Source organism: Phocoena sinus, chromosome 17, assembly GCF_008692025.1.
Source record: "Phocoena sinus isolate mPhoSin1 chromosome 17, mPhoSin1.pri, whole genome shotgun sequence".
NCBI classification, from domain to species: domain Eukaryota; kingdom Metazoa; phylum Chordata; class Mammalia; order Artiodactyla; family Phocoenidae; genus Phocoena; species Phocoena sinus.
The window spans coordinates 47,606,243-47,627,876 of NC_045779.1; the positions used below are offsets into that span (position 1 = coordinate 47,606,243).

Below are 21,634 nucleotides of genomic sequence, written 5' to 3' on the forward strand. Positions count from 1 at the left end.
GGGGAAGCCTGAGTGAGGGTGATATTTAAGCTGAATTCTAAATGATGAGTGAAAATTGGCTTCTAGTTAAAAAAGCAATTTCATTCTTTCTCTTCAGAGGATTCAGTCATCTTATTGTTGAATTTTTTCATCAACCAAAGTGGAGGAGAAAAGTCGTATTTTAAGGTATCTCTTACCTGAGAAGAGAGACCTGTGATTCTTCCATAGATGTATTTCATCATCCTTTTTACTGTGTGTTCAAAACGAATCACAACTGGGTAAACTAGATTCCTACCATCCTTTGTCAAAAGTGTGACTACACCCCAGATCTAAGTGAGTAAGTCGGGGCAGATGTGTCTGCAGTGAGAACATAATTGCCCTGATTTTACTGCAAGTTTTTAAAATCCCTCTTGGCCTAGTTACCCAGGAGAAGGAATATAAACTCAGCTTCTCTGCACACACAGAAGGATCAGAGCACAGACCAGGAAGCATAGGGGCCGGAAGGTATCACTGCAGCATCTTTCAGCCACGTTGACTCCATTTAATTCCCTCAAATCCTGCATTCATCAGTGTAATTGGATTATTTGCTTTGGAGTTATTCTAAGGTTGAGTATCCAGTTTGATTACATGGGGTTTGCTGAGAGACCGGATTTCCAGGAGTTGCGGAAGCAGATGTCTCTCAGGAAATTTTGAATCAAAACCAACCTCCCAGACTCCCCAATCCCACTAGTTAAAAGAAGACACACATAACTCAGATAACAGGATATAAAATGAAGATCTAAATGTTTATTAATTACAATAAAGATCTAAATGTTTACAAATTACAATAGAATGTAAAATCACAGAGTTCGCTATTTTTAAACAAATGTAGCCATTAAAAAACTTTAAACAAGAAAGTGATTTTTAAAAATTCAAAGTAAGAAATCTGGTGTAAGCAAAGATGACATTTTAAAGTATCATCAGTGAATTTTCACACAGACTTTCCATCACCATAATATTCACTTATATCTTCAATCTTACACAGCAACAAAGTCACAGTAAGGAAGACGGCAACGGCTTCTGAAGGGAAATCAAAGAAGCCTAGAGCGATTATGTTTTCAAAAGGATCTTGGGGAGTTGAAATAAGGCCTGCTTCTCCACGGGCTGACAACGTTTAACTGGGATGGGAACAGCAGCATCCTTTTCTCTGATTTTACCTTTGAACAGAATAAAAGGAACCCAGTGTAACATTCTCCCTCACAAAGAGATGCAGAACCCAAGCCTGACCCCCAAGAAATCCTATAATCAAAGTAAACATGAATCTCGCTCCTACAAATGCTGGTAATAGCATGTTACAGCGTCCAATAAAATGTCTTCCTCTTGCTAACCTTCCTCTGGATTTTTAACACAACCTTCCTGGATTGGAAAAATAGTTCCAATAGTCAGGAAATGACAACAAAGCTGCAACTGCTGGCTGTACGGCATTACTAAAAACTTAACAGCATTCACTAATGAAAGAGAACACGGCTGGGAGTGCACAGGGCCCCATTACACAAGGCTCAGGGTTTATGTAAGGAAGCATAGGTTATCATAATGTAAGAGCCTGCAATGCCTAACTGGGTTTGTATAAAACGAGTCCTTTGACAGACAGCATCCCTAATTAACACAAACATCTCTTCCTGTCCACCTTGTCAACCTCCTCTGTAATCTTTTGCTGATTGCTACCTGCTGAAACATCTGAAAATGTATCACACATTGAAAGAAAAAACAAAGCCATAGAGGCTAGTGAAATTGTAAAACTGGCAAAACATGTAGATTTCATGGAGTCAGTGGAAACGATGTTAGAGAAATGTTTAAATCACAGGAAAGCCATGGTGAAATAGGTACCTGGCAGAGCAGGACCAGAAAACTGGGGAAAAAAAAAAAAAAAACCCAGCAAAAGAAAAAGAAAATTGACAAGGATGATGATAATACGTGCTTCAAAAAGAAAGACTTGAATGTCAAAAGACTAAGAGAAAACAGAGGAAGCACTCAAATGTTTTTTTTAAATGACCACATCTATATTATTCTAAAACTGTGTGAAATAAGCTATCAAATCATTTTCGTGAAAAATTATACCCAAAGCAACATGATTCATTTTTCATTCCATTCTAAGTTCTAGAATATGGTTGCCTTTACAATACATAGATGCATTTCTTGCAGATAAAGTCCTAATCGGACTATAAATTTTGACTATAAACTTGCACTCTCAGTTTTAAGTAGTGCCAACCTTCCTCAATAACAGCTTCCCTCTGTGTTACCAGCCTCTCGCTCAAATTTGATCCTCTAGGCCTCTGTGCAATGTTTCCTAACGACTCAGAGAATAAACCTCCAGCTAGCCCAAGGCCTTCTTCAACCTGGAGGCCTCATCCAAGTGTTCTGCGTCAAGAGGTCTTTTATCAGCCTGCCCTTTGGCTGAACTGTCCTTGAGTCTTAGGTCACTTTGAAGTCTTTGACCTTGACCTTGGACTCTTTAAACACTAAGGAAGAAAGAGATAATGCTAATTTCATATGCTGTCAGGGAGGAAAACTTTCTCTGCCCACTATCCCTTACTGACAGCACCTGGTTCAGGAGTGGGCCTGTTTCCTGGTCCCATGTGTGGCGTCTTCTTTTGTCCCTCTGGATTTCAGTGTGATGACTTCTCCCTTATAGGGTTCACGCTCCACGGGGGTAGGCGTGCAAGTCTGAAACAGAACATTTCATTTTTCTCTTGTGGCTTATTGACTTCTTGAATTCAAAGCTAAGTTCTGCTCCCTAAGTGAATTGTGAGACCAAAAATGAGCCTTGTGAATTTATCATGTGCCTCCCATGCCCTGCCCTTTCACAGAAATTCCCGGCGACCTTGAGTACCGGCATTACCCCACTCTTTCACTGGGGTTGATCTGCATCAGACAAAGGCCGAGGGAACACTTCCTAACAATCATTCCTTCCACCGCAACTTTCACTGGGGCCTCTGCCATATCCTCACACATTCTGTTCTATAACCACCTTACCGGCTTTTCCAACATTCTACCTTTTCTTGTAGTTTCAATTCTAGGTGTCTATATTCCCAGAGTGTTTTGTTGTACGTCTCCTAAGACTTTCAGCTTTTTGTTTCAGATTCTAGCAGTCTGTGTGTGTGTTTCCTCATTTTCCTGATAGTCCCCGCTTGTAGCAAGCCTTCCACAGAATCTCCCATCTGGGACTATACCCCTTTGGTGGCCAACTGTGTAGCAGAACCCTGGATTCAGCTAGAGCTAATTCAGTGCTTGAGCAGACTTTTGAAATCAGGACTTTCTAAACAAAGGGATTCATAAGAACTAAATCCTACTGTTTGTCAAGGTGGACACAAATTCACTGGCCAGTCAAGTAATTGTAAACCACAGTGATTAAGGGCACGGGCTCTGGAACCAGCTTGCCTGGGCATGTTACTTAAAACTGTGCTTCAGCTGTAAACTGGGGATTGTAATAGCTCCTAATTTATAGGGGGGCTGTGAGGATTAAATATATGTAAAGCATTTAGAATAATGCCTAGCATATAAAAGCTCTTAAAAAATAAATGTGAGTGTGTGTACGTTTGTGTACATCTGTCTTATTTTGACCACCAAAACTAACGTATTGTAGTGATCAACCGTGTGGGCTTTGGAGAAAGGTAGGTCTAAGTTTGAATTCTAGCTTTGCCATTTACTGGCTGTAGGAAACTGGCAAGTTAATAAGCTCCTCTGAGCCTACTCACTCATGTACGAAATGCAAGGAATAAAACCTACCTCACAGGCACATGAGATTTCCCAGATACAAAGCATTTCCTTCATTCACTCGTAGATATTTACTGAGCACACACAAGCCCCAGATATTCTGCAGAGGATAGAGCAGAGAACAAGACAGAGACCGTGTCCCTACAGTGGAATTTGGAGCACACTGATCACTTAGTGACTAGGAAGACCCCTGCCCTCTGTGCACAAGTCCAAGCCTCTGTCCACTTTCTGTGTCTGGCTGGATGCTTTGCTGGACTTGCATCTTGGCTCGCTATCGACTCAGTCCTTTCCTTCACCCTGGATCCTGCCATCACCTTGAACATCGACATGGGCTAATGAAGCACCAACTTCCCGTGGCTGCCACCCAGCCCCTGGACATTGTAGTTACCTGGAGCCAATCCACACCTGAAACTTTACATTAATTTAATACCCCACCCTCTGACCACATCCCCTGTTTCAGGTCTTTAGTCTCCATGTTTTTTCTTCTCCTGGTTTATTTTTCAAGCCCAACTATATGTAGGTACTTAAACCTAAGGTGACCATATAATTTATCATCCAAACTGGGACGCTTCTGAGAGTGTAAAGGGAAGGATGTTGGTGGGAAGGAGATCCCTAGTTGAGCTCCTCTCCTCTTTGTGTCAGTTATCCTGGCCAGAGCTCAGTTTCCCTCATCCTCTTTTGTTCTGCTTCACCACTGATCTGCTCCCAAGGTTGCACTTCAGGAAAAATTCAGGAATATTATATCCTGAATAAATATTTGCACTTTGCACTTTGTCTAAGAATCCCTTTCCGGCTGCTCAGTCACTGTACTAGCAATGCCACGAGGCCCCTCTTAGCCTGGCTGGTCACTCTGGTCACACTGACCGTCAAATGTCTCTGACCTGACTGGCCAGGTCTCACGTGCACACAGCCTTCCTCTTCATCTGCTGCTGAGGCTCGGGACGGGCAGGGACCAATTTCCCGCCAGGATGGCTGTGGGCTGTCAACCACCCCTGCCCACACCGCAACCTCAGACACAGACTGGCCCTCTCTGGGGAGGCTTCTGCTGCCCCACACTTCACAGTCTTCCCCTTTATAGACAAGTTGACAGGAATCAAAGACAATTTAAGTTCTGGTCTCAAGCCTTGCAGTACTTTCAACCTTTTAATCTTTTCTTATCCTTAGATGTGGTTACATAAGTTCTTTAACGCTAGACCCAGGTCTTGCCCATCTTTGTACTGTCTATTGCCCCTGGCACTGTACTCTATATACATTTTAGAACCTCAACAGATGTTCACTGTGACGAAATGGAAAGGTGATGGCACTCATTCTGCAGAATGTTAAGCCTTCCCTGCATTATTCCAGAGTTCGGCTGCACATGTTTTCTAAGCAGACTTACGCTGCAGCTCTCAGGAAAAGTAGTCACGTGGCTTCTCTCTAGTGGCAAATGGAAAATCTCCATCTCAAGTGTGACGTGCCCAGCCCTGACATGGGCATCGGCATCTGGTACAACCAGTGCATAATGCTCAGAGGTTATCCTAGTGGTTGGGTCCAAAGTGGGCTTCTTTTCCAGGTATCCAGGGTGAGTACAGTGATGACAGGGACACCATCCTGAGTCTCCCAACTAAATACATACCTATTTCTTTTTTTTTTACTTATTTATTTATTTTTGGCTACGTTGGGTCTTCGTTGCTGCGTGCGGGCTTCTCTAGCTGTGGCGAGCGGGGGCTGCTCTTCGTTCTGGTGCGCTGGCTTCTCACTGCGGTGGCTTCTCTTGTTGAGGAGCACGGGCTCTAGGTGCGCAGGCTTCAATAGTTGTGGCATGCGGGCTTCAGTAGTTGTGGCTCGTGGGCTCTAGAGTGCAGGCTCAGCAGTTGTGGCGCATGGGCTTAGTTGCTCCGCAGCACGTGGGATCTTCCCGGACCAGGGCTCGAAGCCGTGTCCCCTGCATTGGCAGGTGGATTCCTAACCACTGCGCCACCAGGGAAGTCCCTGCATACCTACTTCTTAGAGGACATTAATGCAGCATAAAGCTCACAGAAAGACCAGGATGAAGTATCAGAGGGTTCCAGGTTGAACAAAGTAAGCAGGTCTCTTCTCTTCTTCGTGTTCTCTTAAGTTTTCGTCTGATCTCACTGGTCAGCTTTCTCAGGCTCCTCTGCTGGCTCCTCCCCTCAGCCTCGGAAGGTTGGCAGCCCCAGAGCTCTTTCTCAAGTCCCCTTTCTTCTCTGTCTACAGTCTCTCTGGTGGCCTCAGACTTGTGTTTTTAAATAAATGTAGATGCCAGGATTCCTAAATTTTATGTCCAGCCCCAATGCCTCCCAATTTCCGGACTCCTTTATCCAAATGGCTAACGGACCTCTTCACAGGGAGGTGTAATTAGCATCTCAAACAGAACTAGAACTTAAGCACCACAAACTATAGTTGAAAGAGAAGTAGGATTAAAACTCTTTGAGCCCAGGGACTGCTGTCGTAGTTACACCTGTACCCCCGGCACCTGGAATATGGAATTGTATCTGGTGCTTAACAAACATTTGTTAAATAAAAGATTTCTTGACTGTAGAACTTTTTAGATGATATTGGGCAACAGAATCACCTGAGGGTAGTAGCATTATCTCAAATCACTTGAAAGCTTTTTTAAGGAGCACCTAAAAGAGACTAGGATCCTGAGCGCACACCTTCGGAAGACTGATCTGGGTGGTGACATTTTCTTCCCCCAGTACAGGCTGGCCAAAATTAGATGATCACACCCCACCAGCAGTTCTTCCCATCTTGATGGGTTTACAATCAGATAGAAAGGTTTGAGGGTAAAACACTGTGAGAGGCTATCCTAAGTAATACGGGAAACATGGATGGCACCTCACCCAGCAGGGTGCTGGTGGTTTACTTAGGTAGATGGGAGTTCAATCTGAGTTCATAGTATTTAATGATGAGTGTCATTGTGATGAGTTCATAGACAAAAATGGGAATTATATCGCAATATGAAGTGCTATGAATAAATATTAATTGCAATCACTATACCCGCATGATTGCAGAAAGGTTTTTGGTTAGCTGATCAGGGAAAAGAGGAAGCTTAAAATTGATAGAAAATTTACCTGTATTGTCTGCAGAGAGTAAAATGCTAGGATGCTAGATTTTTCTGAGATTTTTAAGACCAGAGACAAGAATCCTGAACCCCAAGAAGTTATTAATACAATGTTGATCATGGAGGCTAAGATACTAAAATAGCGATAAAGACAACAGAACTTCCAAATACCAAACAGCAGACACTGACGTAACACCAAACGGTCCAAATGAGCAGCGACTCCCTGAGAATGAAATCCATGCCTGGCTGGTGAATTTACAGGTAGGTATTCAGTACCTGGTGAACTTCAAGGTTCTTAGAGGTCCTCACAGGACTGAGCTCTCCAGGGGACTATGAATCACTGGATTCAACAGAGGTGATCTATAACAATGAAAATTTGCATTTTGATGTTTTACAATCCACCAAATGTTTCCATTTAATCCCTGCGAGCTATTTCTCAAGAACAATGTGAGCACATAATTTGGTCATCAATAAGTATTTACTGGATGAACACTGAATGGTTAGATAAAACATGGAAAGACAGTACTTACAAAGTCCCTGTATACAGTGATGTACTGGTAAATGTTGACAACCCACCTTCCCCTTTTCTCACCACTCCTAAAGCCCTGATTTATAGCACTTGCCTATTTCTGTAGTGTAAATGCTCTCACCATGGCTGATTTCAAGCTACTGACATCACTGAATGAGGAGTCGGGAAGGGATACATACAAGTGTCTCTCATAAGCCAAAATGAGCTGGCTCCAACATATGTATCGCCTTTTGCAATTCCTAGCAATCAATCCGAGGAAATCAGAATTACATGGCAGCTGATGATATGAAAGTATTTTCTCTGGGCTACCACATTGAGAAAGACATTGATAAACTGTTATTTCGGAAATGGAGAACACCCATTTCAAGGACTAGATCATCCATCCATTTAATTTTATCATACCTAAAAGGCAAATTATGCTTATGGTTGCAAAGGCACAAGCCAGTTTAAAAGCTTTGGTGCAGTATTCTGAAACCATGCATTACTCCATGAAGCTATCTATCCCTGCTTCTCCAGAAGATGCAATGTGACCCTAATTTTCCAAAATAGATTGGGTTGCTTATTACTGAAAACAGAGAAAAAGGGATGACTTGAAGAATGTCTGTGCTTCCAAATTTTGGTAAAAATTATTATACTCTAAACACACAAAAATTCTAGGAATAATCAACCATTTGAGTTTAAAAAGGTTTTGTTTTTGTTGTTTTTGGTAAAGAAGGAACAGTATGTAAGTTGATTTTCTTCTTTCAAAATGTACTTGAACACCCAGGCTGCTGTTATTGTGGCCCTCCACGTGCACAGTTGGGTGAATGCACGGATAGAGAGGGCCAACAGTACAAGGGACTTGAGCAGCTGTGGATTTTGGTATCTGCAGATACTGAGCACCTAACCCTATGGATACCGAGGGACCATGTACTGTTTTTCCTTCCTCTTATATTTTTCTTTCCTAAATCCCCCAACACTCTTCCTTAAGTGACTTTTTATACTGAATTGAAATATGTATTTTATTATGTAACATATATCAAATAAATTTTGATGTTTCATCTTCTGATTTAAATTTTTCCCCTTAAGGATCCCCTGTTTAAATATTAAAATAAAGTAACAATTTCCTGAAGCTGTCAAATTGCATTAAAATGTCATTTCTCTCCTTTGAAGTTCCTCACACTATCCGTTAACAGTGATAGCTGCACAGCAGGATGCCAAGTTTCACTAAGCAATAAAATCGTGGATAAGAATCAAGTTCACAGACAACCCCACTGGGAGGAGGCAAGAGGGAATCTTCTGTGTAAATTTATTTCAAGTCCTTTCTATGACCTCTGAAACTGTAGTCTTTGCTCCTTCCATTTGCAATTTGTTTATTTATCAAACGCCTACTACATAGGAAGTACTGGGAATAAAAAATAAGTTCCTCGAAGAACTAACGTTCTAGCCAGGAGACCAGCTGAGTTCTGGGGCTGACAAACACTGGCGTGTCTCTACAATCTGTGCTTTGGAGTCCAGAGTGGTAAGTGATTCATTTTCTTGGGAAGGATAACAGGATAGCAGGAGAAATGGTATGGGCCTTTCCTGCTTGCCTTCAAACTCTTATCCTCACTTACAAAGAAACTGAATGTTTCAAATGAAAACCAGAGTAAGAGCTCTAATTACCTCATGTGAATTTAAAATCTAGGATTCCTAACAACTCTTTTTCTTAACTTTAGCATAATATTTTTCTTCTATAAAATTATCTTTGCCTAATGGAGAGAAAAAAGGTCTGAAACATCTCCACACAGTCCCCAAACCTCATTTTATTCATTTTATTTACTTTTTCCACATCAACACTTTTTAAAATAATGCATTCCCCATGATTTGAGTTTCACAATCATTTTCTTCTCTTTTCTTGCTCTACAGAGGTCTCATGTACAGCGGGAATCAGAAAGGCCTTATCACACACCCTGGCTCTTACGTTTACTTACCGCTCAGCCCAGGGGAAGTTACTTAATCTTGCTGAGAGTCAGTTTTCTATTCTGTAAAATGGGGATAATATCTCCCACATGGCTTGCTGTGCAGGTTAGGTAAAATAATAAATATAAATTACACCAAATACACTGCCTGGCAAATAGTAAGTGCTCAGAACAATATATTACAATACAACTATTACTTACTGCTATTGTAAAAACAATAATGCACTAGAATACCTAAAAAGTTGGTATCAGAAGAAAATATTGAGAAACTAAAATAACTCACAAAATTGAGAGTGAACTCCTAAAAAATGATGTTGGCATTAATTTTGCCAGTAAAATACCCAACAACAATTTGAAAAGGAGAACTGATGAAGCCAGTCATTCAGTGATCTCGGCATATTTTCCCTACAAGAGGAAGACTGAGGCAAAGTCAGTCCTTTAAATACAGTCTGTCAGGGGTTCCCAGTTAGTCTAGTGTCCCTGCTGGTGGGCAACTGGTACTGACAGCCAGGAGCAGGCTCGTCCTGGACCCACTTCAAGCGTCACATGATCCATCACCCAGTTCTGTCAGTACTATCTCTTCTAAGTCAACGCTTATCTGTTTATCCCTTGGATTACTACTACAAGTGTCATGAATGAACTAGCTGTCATCAAGGCCTCTCATTTAGATTTTTCCCCCAAACCTAGAATAATTTATCTCCCATTAACTCATTTAACTCAATCTTTATGGTTTACATTATATGGTTTATTGCTTAAGTATATATATAGCTTTTGTAGTCAGATAACCGGAGTTTATGTTTTGGTCCTGCCATATACTAGCTGTGTGACATGACCAAGTTTCTTAATTTCCTGAAGCTTCAGTTTCCTAATATTTAAAGTGGGGGGGGGGGCTTCCCTGGTGGCGCAGTGGTTAAGAATCCGCTTGCCAATGTAGGGAACACGGGTTCAAGCCCTGGTCTGGGAAGATCCCACACGTGCAGCAACGAAGACCCAATGCAGCCAAAAATAAATAAATAAATAAAGTGGGGAAAATAATACTCCCTCGCTCACAGGGCTGTTACAGTGACAGAGCCCCAGCATTGTGCCTTGCCTTCAGTAAAAGCTCAGTAAACGTTAGTATTGCTGTTATTTACCATGGGATGTTTAGAAATACATGGAAACCTTATAGTCTCTACCTACCTGTCACCCGTCAGTGTCAATATTCACAAATTAACTCCCAGCAAAATAAATTGCAACCTTAAATATTTTGACTGAAATACAGTATATAAAGAAATGTCATGAAGAACCTAGGGGTAAGACAGGAATAAAGACACAGACCTACTGGAGAACGGACTTGAGGATATGGGGAGGGGGAAGGGTGAGCTGTGACAAAGCGAGAGAGAGGCATACGTTACTAACAAACGTAAGGTAGATAGCTAGTGGGAAGGAGCTGCATAGCACAGGGATATCAGCTTTGTGACCACCTGGAGGGGTGAGAGGGAGGGAGACGCTAGAGGGAAGAGATATGGGAACATATGTATAACTGATTCACTTTGTTATAAAGCAGAAACTAACACACCATTGTAAAGCAATTAAACCCCAATAAAGATAACTGATTCACTTTGTTATAAAGCAGAAACTAACACACCATTGTAAAGCAATTAAACCCCAATAAAGATCTTAAAAATAAAAAAATAATTAAAAAAAGAATGGTAGCATCCTGAGAATTTAAAGCATTCTAGAGCACTTGTTTACTTAATCAAAGCTTTAGGAAGTGGTTAAAAAAAAAAAGGATGAATCTTATCTAACAAACTCTGAGAATCCACAAGCAAAAAATTTTCACAAGACTTTGGAGGAGAAATCAAAGAGACTACAAGACGCAAACGAAATGAATCGGAAAACAGCCAGAGAACTTTGGAAAAAGAGAAGTATATTTTAAAATGGAAAGAAGACACAGAAGCCTTAGAACTAACCCAAGGGTTACAAATTCTAAGGGCCAAGTTGGGAACATTAATGAGTGAAGCCTGTAGGTGAAAATCAGAAAGGCTGCCTCCGTGGGGCTTGGCCATCCAGCTCCGGCCTGCTCTTACCATGTGGGATTGAGGGCACACGGTGCCCCGCCTCACTCCAAACCCAGCAATTTAGATGGTTTTAGTCTGAAAATTCTGATATATTACTGTATGTAGTGAAGTGAATTTTTAAAACTGTTTAAAACACTGCATGAGCTAAACAAACACTGGAAAATCCAAGACATATTAAAAGAACAAACACCTCTTTTTTAACAACTGGATTATAACAAGGACTTGGAGGCCTTTATTATAAATTCAGTCATCAAAGGGGGAAAGCAAAGAGACTGAACCGATGTTTATTAACCTCCTACGAGTGCCTTACGTTTTAAAATCTCATTTGACTCTTGCAATCTGTTGGGGAGAAAACACCGTTGTCATTTTCCAGATGAGGAAACAGACCAAGGATGATAGAGAAACTTGCTCTTGGCCACACACCTAGGAAAAGGGAAGCCAAGGTAGAATTCATATTCACCTTGACCTCAAACTCCGCCATTGCTCTGGTGGTCATTAGAATACACCTTGCAGACCTTCAACTACAGGGAGCTTGATGTTTCAAGGGACAGTAGTTGAGTTTGAACTCCATCCTTTTGTTCGTCGGAGGACATGCCTCCCACTGCTGTTCTCAGCCAATGACAGCACGCCACGTGGCTAGATGCAGGCGATGGCTCAAGGGCTGCTTGTAGGCCTTGCTCAACCTTTCTTGGTCTGTATAGTAGTCTAGGATGTTTCCACCACTTGTTTTTCTCCCTCTCTCCTTCACTGGGGCCAGGCTTGAATTGCAGGCTGAGGGCTCTCCCAGCCTTTCCCGGGCTCCCACCTATTTTCTCTCCCAGGTGTTTAAAAAACTCACACCTTTATCCATCTGGGTGGCTGCTTCTCAGAGGACCCTGACTAACAGCAATTGTCAGAAGGCCCACAGGGGCCCTACACTTGCCTGGGAAAACCTGACTTGGTCCATTAGGAAACCCGATAGACACCAATCTTCAAAAGAAACTGCATCCACCCAATAACGACTTTTTTCTTTGAAAGCTGTATTTGTTCATAACCTCTTCTAACACCCCGTGAATATGTTAACGAATTGTATGTGACAACATCCAGGAGCAAGTGACAATCCAGCCCGTGTTAACAGCCCACTTAGCCCCAACTCACCTGGTCCTGCTGCTTGATCCGTTTGTAAATATATTCAGCAAATGGTTTACGAGGAATAAACTTCCCGTCTCCTGCTGTGACACTGAAAACTCCAGCTTCATACACCACTTTGCCTCTTGAAATAGTCACCAGGGGCACCCCGTGGCACACCATGCCCTCGAAGATGTTGAAGTTAACAGCCTGATGATGAGTTTTTGCCGAAATGGTCCTGATGTAAAAACAAAGATGTTCCCAATCATTACCAGCTCATCTGACAAATATGAAATATTAAAAGAATGACTTAGAAGAAAATTTAGCAACTCTATTAAGCCATAGCTTTATCACTGGAACAAGTGACTTTAAGAATAGAACATAGCATTAACATTTTATTGCAAAGTAATTACATTTTCTGAGAGAAAAACCCAGTAGGTCACTCTTTACGGGGATTAATGAGGACGGAGTGAGTGGAAGAAGGGCATTGTCTCTCGTGTTTATAATTTTAAGTTATTTTTATGTATATGTTTAAAGAACAAAATATTAATTGTAAAATATTTCAAATATAGATGAGTATGATGAACACTGACTCAATACCCCACTCTACAGAATTTTAACGTCTTGCAGACACAGTCGAGGTTTCCTCAATACCTCCCTGTACCTCAAATTCCATCCCTGTCCCTCCCTTCCCAGAGGCAATCGTTAATTGGTATTTATCGTATATGGCCTTTATTATGTTGAGGTAGGTTCCCTCTATGCCCACTTTCTGGAGAGTCTTTTTTATCATAAATAGGTACTGAATTTTGTCGAAAGGTTTTTCTGCATCTATTGAGATGATCATATGGTATTTATTCTTCAATTTGTTAATGTGGTGTATTACATTGACTGATTTGCATATATTGAAGAATCCTTGCATACCTGGGATAAATCCCACTTGATCATGGTGTATGATCCTTTTAATGTGTTGTTGGGTTCTGTTTGCTAGTATTTTGTTGAGGATTTTTGCATGTATATTCATCAGTGATATTGGTCTGTAATTTTCTTTTTTTGTAGTATCTTTGTCTGGTTTTGGTATCAGGGTGACGGTGGTCTTGTAGAATGAGTTTGGGAGTGTTCTTTCCTCTGCAATTTTTTGGAGTTTGAGAAGGATGGGTGTTAGCTCTTCTCTAAATGTTTGATAGAATTCACCTGTGAAGTCATCTGGTCCTGGACTTTTGTTTGTTGGAAGATTTTTAATCAGTTTCAATTTCGTTACTTGTGATTGGTCTGTTCATATTTTCTATTTCTTCCTGGTTCAGTCTTGGAAGGTTATACCTTTCTAAGAATTTGTCCATTTCTTCCAGGTTGTCCATTCTATTGGCATAGAGTTGCTTGTAGTAGTCTCTTATGACGCTTATCCCACTACCGGACATATACCCAGAGAAAACCATAATTCAAAAAGACACATGCACCCCAATGTTCACTGCAGCACTATTTACAAAAGCCAGGTCATGGAAGCGACCTAAATGCCCACTGACAGACGATAAAGAAGATGTGTTACAATATATACAATGGAATATTACTCAGCCATAAAAAGGAATGAAATTGGGTCATTTGTAGAGACCCTAGAGACTGTTATACAGAGTGAAGTAAGTCAGAAAGAGAAAAACAAATATCACATACTAACGCATATATGTGGAATCTAGAAAAATGGTGCAGGTGAACCGGTTTGCGAGGCAGAAATAGAGACACAGATGCAGAGAACAAATGTATGGACACCAAGGGGAGAAAGTGGGGGTGGGAGGGGTGGTGGTGGTGGGATGAATTGGGAGATTGGGATTGACATATATACACTAATATGTATAATAACTAATAAGAACCTGCTGTATAAAAAAATAAATAAAACTTTAAAAAATTCAACATAGAAAAAACTATACCTTGAAAAGGACAATTATATCTTGAATTTCTTTCCCTTGTCTGCGGCAAAACTGGAAATTTGAGGACAATAAAAATAACAAAATATGTTGAATATAATCTCAGCACATTTTGTCATGCATCTGCGTGTTCCTCAGCATTCTCAGCATTTTATTAATACTTTTCAATCTCACACAATACGACTAATGACTTCTAAGCTGGATATCTGGAAATACTGGGTGTCCGCCTTTCCCTAAATCACATTAAACGGAAAAGGAAAAAGAAAATCTGGCAGCAGTGGATCATACAAGCATAATCTGAAGTTTCTACAAGTGCTTGCTCTCAGGAATGGATTAAAGAAAAGTGCTTTGCTAAAAATCCCAAGGCTAGGTCAAAGGAATAGCAGCTAAAAGCTCCCCTGCAACCCTAATCTGGAGGGGCGGAGCTGGGAGACTCACAGTGCCACCTCCAGTGGAAATGAACGACACGGCGCTGACCTGGTCCTGGGTTCCAGAATCCTGTACCCAATCACCTGTTTGGTTTCCACTCCTTAACACATCCAAACAGAATTCTTGATCTTCCATGATGACTCCAGCCCACACACTGGAGTTTGCTCCTCCCTTGAGTTTCTCATCTCAGTAAATGACACCCCCAGCCACCTTTCCTCACGCCTCAAACCATCATCAAGCCTGTTGGTTCTACCTCCAAAAAAAAAATAAATCCCAAACCTGCCCATTTCTCTCCCCCTCCAACGCTCCCACCGAGTCCACGCCACCATCATCTCTCATCTGGCCAACCCCCAACACTTCTTACTGGCCTCCATGTTTCCATTCTTACCCCCCTACACTCCTTACCACCCCCGCACAAAGATGCTCAAATCATATTTTAAAAATGAACATCAGATCAGGTCACTTTTCTGCTTGAAACCCTCCAGTCTGTTCCCCAAGACACAAATAACTGTAGAAAAGCCCAGATAATAATAATCATGATAAAGAATCTGCTCCCAATGAGAAATATCAGCATGGAAAAGAAAAAGAAGATGTTCCTGTATGTCGGGTGGATACTTTATGACATTCTACTTCATCTTTATAACACCTCTTCAAGGTAGAGAGTATTGTCTACACTTGACAAGTAAATAAATTGAGATTTAGAGAGGTTACATAACTTGTCAAAGGACCTATGACTACTTTGATGAAACGGGAATCTTTTCATATTTTTTAAGTTAACATACAATGAAATTTACATTTTTAGTGTTAGTTCTATGAATGTTGACACCTGGATAGATTTGTTATCCTCACAACATTCAGGACACAAACAGTTCCATCGCCCCCCAAAACTCATACCATCCCTGTGTAGTCGCAACCTCCCCCCACGCGTAACTCCTGGAGATCCTTGATGTGTTCTCTATCTCTTGAGCTGTCTCTTTTCAAGAATGTCATGTAAATGGAATCACAGAGTATGTAACCTTCTGAAGCTGACTTCTTTCATTTGGCATAACTATTTTGAGATTTATCCAAGTTGTTGTGTGGATCAATAGTTCATTCCTTTTTAATTGCTGAGTAGTATTCCAACGTATGAATACCCCCCAGAGTGTTTATCCATTCACCTACTGAAGGACATTTGGGTTGTTTCCAGTTTTTGATGATTATGAATACAGATATTATAAAGATTCATGTACACGTTAGGTGTGAACGCTTTTCTTAGTGTAAGTTCCCATGAGTGGCATCACTGGGTCCTATGGCCAGTGTATGCTGCACAAAAAGAGCTTCCAGTATCCTTAGGAACCAACTTACTGGTAGAGAGAAACATTTAAAAGGTTAATGAATAGGAGGTAGATACAAATACAACAACAATAATTTCAAACACTAAGGAGGAGGGAAAAGTACTGATCAAATAGTAAGTCATGTCATTAAAGTAAGAAAATGAAGAAAATGGGGTAAAGGGTTACTAGGTATAGAATGAGTTATGATAAGTTATGAGTTAGTGATGAAAGATACAAACTTAAAGAAAATAAATCTAGGAAACAACATAGAGGAGATTTAGACCTTCAGGCTAGAGTGTCATTTTATGACCATCACAATCTCTCTGTGATACTTCCATAGTCTGGGCTACTGCTTTCCTGCATATCACAGTTACATTGACGGCAGAAGCTCTTGGGCTTACACTGTACAATGTTATATAAGCATGTCTGGACAGATGTATTAGTAAGGTTGCCATACAGAGAAAAGTAAAATGCATAATAATTCATGATGAAATGGTTATATACAAGAATGGGAGGCAAAAAAGGGAAAACCCTAAGACATAAAACTTTATTTTTCCAAGCCGGAAGTTAAGAGTTACAGATGCTGTTAGGAAAATAATCTAACAGAAGAAATAAGTTCTATATACAAAAATTGCCATTACGATATCTAAACTATTGAAAAACTGAAGCATAACAATTTTCCAATGATTACTCAATGGAATATTGGGCTTCTGTGAAAGACTAGAAATAAGAATACACTGGGGAAGCAAAGAAAATGATAATTATATAATTTAAATGGAAAAAAAGTTACAGAAAGCATGGGAAAATACATATGCATGTGGACAAATGCAAAAGGAAATATACAAATTAAAGTGCTTGTGCAGCCGAGGAAAAAACAGACAAATATGAAAACAAAAGATCTGTGACAACAAAATATCAAATCAGATTTCTCTGCCGCAGCCAAAACAAAGGTCATTTTTTTGGCTTTCTCAGCGTTGGGGTTAGCAAGAGAAAGAAGGCAATTAGGCGACATCTAAGTGATTCTCTATAATAAGGCATTATGTCAATGAGGTCAAATTAACACAAAATGTAAATTCTTGGCATTATCACCAGCAGCAAAAAGAATGTGCTTCCACTTTCACATTGGAAGGTGTCTGACAGGGTGTCATTCCTCACCCAACTTTTTCCTTCCAGCCAGAGCTGCAAGTCTCCAGTTATTTAGGAACTTCCACACTTCTGAGTCTTCCTTCTCCCTGGGTGCCCTTCTCACTGCTCAGATCTGCCCCGTCCCTGACCCAAGACTCTGCTCAAAAATCCTGGTCCCATGTCAATCATATCTCAATTAAGCTGGAAAAGAAAAGAAGAGAAGAAAATAGAAAAGAAAGGAAACAAAACAGGTCACATGACTGGGCCCCAGCTGCAAAGGGGCCTGGGAAGGCATGTTCTGGCGGGGCGGGGCGGGGCGGGGAGGGGAGGGGAGGGAAGGGAAGGACCAGCTTCTGGTTCCTAGAAGCTGACCCTGACAACCCATGGCAAAACCTTGCATTTTCCTCTGTTGTAGCATTATCTGAATCAATTGTAATGATCTCTTGATAATTACAGTGTTTTGGAAAAAATAGAACACTGACTTAACATGGAATGTAAACATCCAATCCTAAAGTTCTGTTGTGTACTTAGCATTTCTGGTGAACTGTACAAGCTCATTAGTAATAAATAAATAAATAAATAAAGGAACATTGTTATGATTATCATTCTTAGTTGTATCTTATCCAGTTAGATGAAACATTTGTTTATTGATACCTAAAAATACTTAGCAATACCAATATTATCAACACGATGAAGTCCGCAGCTAAGTACTATTACACCATGTCCTGGATGGTAATGCTGAAATAGAGCTGTGTAAGAGTTTGCCCAAGGTTCATACAGCTTGATATTGAAGGAACCTCTGAGAGGTTGGAATCACTGCCACTTTTTGAGCATACTGGTATATCTGTAACCCTGTCATAAGAAGATTTAAAAAATTGTGGTACATTTTCAATATTTGCTTTCAACAAAAAATAGAATGTAATATCATCATAAGTTTTATAAAATTATTACAAAATGTATTTAAATTTTTTTAATTAATTAATTAATTTATGGCTGTCTTGGGTCTTCGATTCTGTGTGAGGGCTTATCCCTAGTTGTGGCAAGCGGGGGCCACTCTTCATCGCGGTGCTCGGGCCTCTCACTATTGCGGCCTCTCTTGTTGCAGAGCACAGGCTCCAGACACGCAGGCTCAGTAATTGTGGCTCACGGGCCCAGTTGCTCTGCGGCATGTGGGATCTTCCCATACCAGGGCTCGAACCCGTGTCCCCTGCATTGGCAGGCAGACTCCCAACCACTGGGCCACCAGGGAAGCCCACAAAATGTATTTAAAATGTATTCATTACTAGTGTGGTATGGGAGACATGGTCCATTAGTGGAATGAACACAAGTTCAAAGTCACACAATTGCCTTTCTAAGGATACTTGTTGTTCCTTTGAACATGCTTCCTACAAGGCAGAGGCCTTCTGTTCTAAGGCAGAAGCCAGAACATGCTTTCCCAGGCCCCTTTGCAGCTGGGGCCCAGTCATGTGACCTGGCCTCCTCCAAAATGGTGCCCCAGCACCATACTTTGCATGGCAGGCTGGTGACTCAGGAAGCAGGCGCTGCAGGATCCATGTTGGTGAAGGGAGAGATGGTTCAATCCTATTTCTCAGGCCAGTTGTGACAGGGGTTTAGCACTAGGTCCAAGCCCTGCTTCAGTGAAGCGATTCATGGCAACTGAGCCCAGGGGCCACACTGGGGCTCTCCACTGTCCTATGGTAGGCCTGGGGCATTGGTCCTGGCTACACAGCCTCTCAGCCTGGTCTTCTGGTCCTCCTGGAGATTCTCTGAGCCACCCAGTTCTTTTAATACATTCTTCTTTTGTTTAACCACCTAGCGTAGATTTCTCTTGGTTGCAGCTAAGAACCCTGCCTGATCCATCTTTTTCTTTCAACCATCCTAGAAGAAAGCAGGAACACATGTCTGGGCTCTAACTAAAAGGGATTCAGTCAATGGGCTAACATGTTATCGTCCTAAGGTTCAGCAACACTGTGAGATAAATTGGAGCAGGTGACATGGAGCTTTGCAGTGCATTTCAGCCACACACGTGATCCTATTCTGAGAAATGCAATGTAGCAAGCACTGTAGTTCCATCCCCTGGCATATATTCTCCCTTCCTCTGGTTTCAGCATTCCCCCAGTTTTTCTTTAAGAAACATCTCTCTGGGCTTCCCTGGTGGCGCAGTGGTTGAGAGTCCACCTGCCGATGCAGGGGACACGGGTTCGTGCCCCGGTCCGGGAAGATCCCACATGCTGTGGAGCGGCTGGACCCGTGAGCCATGGCCGCTGAGCCTGCACGTCCGGAGCCTGTGCTCCGCAACGGGAGAGGCCGCAACAGTGAGAGGCCCATGTACCGCAAAAAAAAAAAAGAAACATCTCTCCCCCATTGGAGATATCTGGCAAGATGGTCAGGCATGGCGCCCTGTTCTTCCCTAGCCAAGAGAGGGGGAACTGCATTGTTTCCCAAGAATTGAATCTTTGGTAGAATGACCAAAAAAATTTTTTTTGAAGTGATTGGAGGGTGCATCCCTGAACACAGAGCAATTCCTGCTGCAGGCTGTCCAGGGCTGCCTTGGACTCTGTTCTTTCAAAGCCTGGAGCACTGACTATTCTTTTGGTCTGTGAATACCCCCATGGCCTTCCCACAGAGTGTATTTTTGCTCATCTGCGTGTAAGTTAGTTACAATGGTTTGCAACCAAAGACCTGACTGATAAAGACCTTGTCCTTTGGAGAGTAATTCCTGTAATGAAGAGCCCATGGATGTCTCTGAGGCACAGTTCAAAAGGTTTGTGACTCAAAAAGAAACCAGAAACTATCTTCCACCAAATCTGTCCACAGAACAGATGCAAATGTGGGGCGGTGCTCTGATTCCACTCATAAGTAAAACCAAAGAGCTGTGAAATTCATCATCAAATATTTTTTAAATTTAACAATATGATAGTCAGCTCAGGAGAGTAGAGAAATACCTTCTAATTACTGATTGGATGGCTAGGCTGTTGGCCCGTCCTGGTGGTAACAGGAAGGATAGGAATGATTAAAGCCTTCCCATCTGATAAGTGAAGCTGGGGTTCCTGGGCCATTAACTCTTCATTAGCAGATTCTCCGTGGTCGCCCTGCCCCAAGGGAAAAGCTGCTCTTTGTCAAACTCGCTTTGAGCCTGTATCAAACGGGCACATCTCTCTGCAGAGGGGTGTCAAGGTTGTCTTACTGAGTCCCAATTATACACATCTCCAAGGCTCAAGCCGACAGGAAAGCAGAAGCCTTGAAGATAACATTAAGCTATTTTTCAACTTTGTCTATAACTTTGATACCACTCACATCACAGCGGCAGAAAAACATTCTGTCCCTTTGCAAATAGCTTCCTATCAAAGAGCTGCGTGCTCCTATAGATGAGAAAATCACTGAAGCAAAAAAGCCTGCGGGAGACCGCCCGTGTGCATTCAAAGAGAACACTGGGGAAAGGAGGAGAATTTCTTAAAACAATGTGGGTCTTCCTGAACCCAGAGAAATGACTTGTTTAGGTATTTTGTTATATTTCCTCCAACTCAGCCACTCTGTCCATGGCATGAATGGGTCCTTACCAGGTTGCCATGAGAACCAAAAAAAAAAAAAAGTTTGAAAGAATCATTATCAGGTCTATTAGTGGCTTCTTTAAAAATATACCTCATCTCTCTACATGTGTTATATGACATCTTGTATATTCAACATGAAGGAATAGTAACCATTTAAAGCTTCCCAATAGCACCGTGCAACAGACAAGGATGATGAGACACAAAAAGGTGAATAACTCACCCCATGTTACACAGCTAGTAAGTTCATGCAGCCCAGGTGAGATAAAAGGTTGGGCTCTTAACCACTAGATAGTGTTGCCCCTTGAAAGCTCTATGAGAAGCTACTGCGAAAGCATGCAGTCAGCGAAAACATTCTTCATCCACCAGAAAACAAATGGGAAGCAGCGCGTTCCTTACTTCCTAGTGTTTCTTAGTCTGTTTTCTGTTTGGCGGCAAGGGATTTAGGATGCTATTAAAAATTCCTTAAACTGAAATTGGTCGTACTCCACGTGATCATGATGGAAAATATTTTTTTGACGTGTGTTCCAACTGTCTATTTCAGACTAGTTCTTCTGTGAATTTCTTGGACGTGACAAGTTATATAAATGGGGAGCAAAGCAACCACATCTCTGGAAACGCTAAGCGGTGCTACTTCAAGTACATTCTCATTATTAAGCAAAGCTGCTGCTCACTGCACCCATCAATCTTCCATCCTCTATGCAGACTTCTGCACCGCCTCCCACAGAAGAGAAAATGGGAATTGCTTCAGCCACATTATTAAATCTAAATCGGACAATAACTTGGAACTCTATCGGTGCTACATGGATGACACAACAATACAGATTCACAATAATGCTGCCCAAACATTGGCTTAAAGAAATAAACTGAT

The 21,634-nt window shown here is 41.6% G+C and overlaps 1 protein-coding gene across 3 annotated transcripts in view; it reads right to left on the reverse strand.

The window, feature by feature from the left end:
- Nucleotides 1–745: 745 nt before the first annotated feature.
- DPYS (dihydropyrimidinase) overlaps nucleotides 746–21,634 on the reverse strand; it is a 97,011-nt gene continuing 76,122 nt past the window's right edge. Inside the window, exons 8-10 of one of the 3 annotated variants that reach the window (XM_032610222.1) lie at nucleotides 12,463–12,670; nucleotides 2,561–2,682; nucleotides 746–1,175 (exon numbers count right to left, since the gene is read on the reverse strand). In XM_032610222.1, the coding sequence (XP_032466113.1) occupies nucleotides 2,566–2,682; nucleotides 12,463–12,670 (325 nt within the window). In that variant the 3' untranslated portion in view covers nucleotides 746–1,175; nucleotides 2,561–2,565. Of the gene's footprint in view, nucleotides 1,176–2,560; nucleotides 2,683–3,744; nucleotides 7,157–12,462; nucleotides 12,671–21,634 lie in introns of those variants that run through there. The other 2 variants (XR_004346482.1, XM_032610223.1) reach the window with 2 other exon arrangements.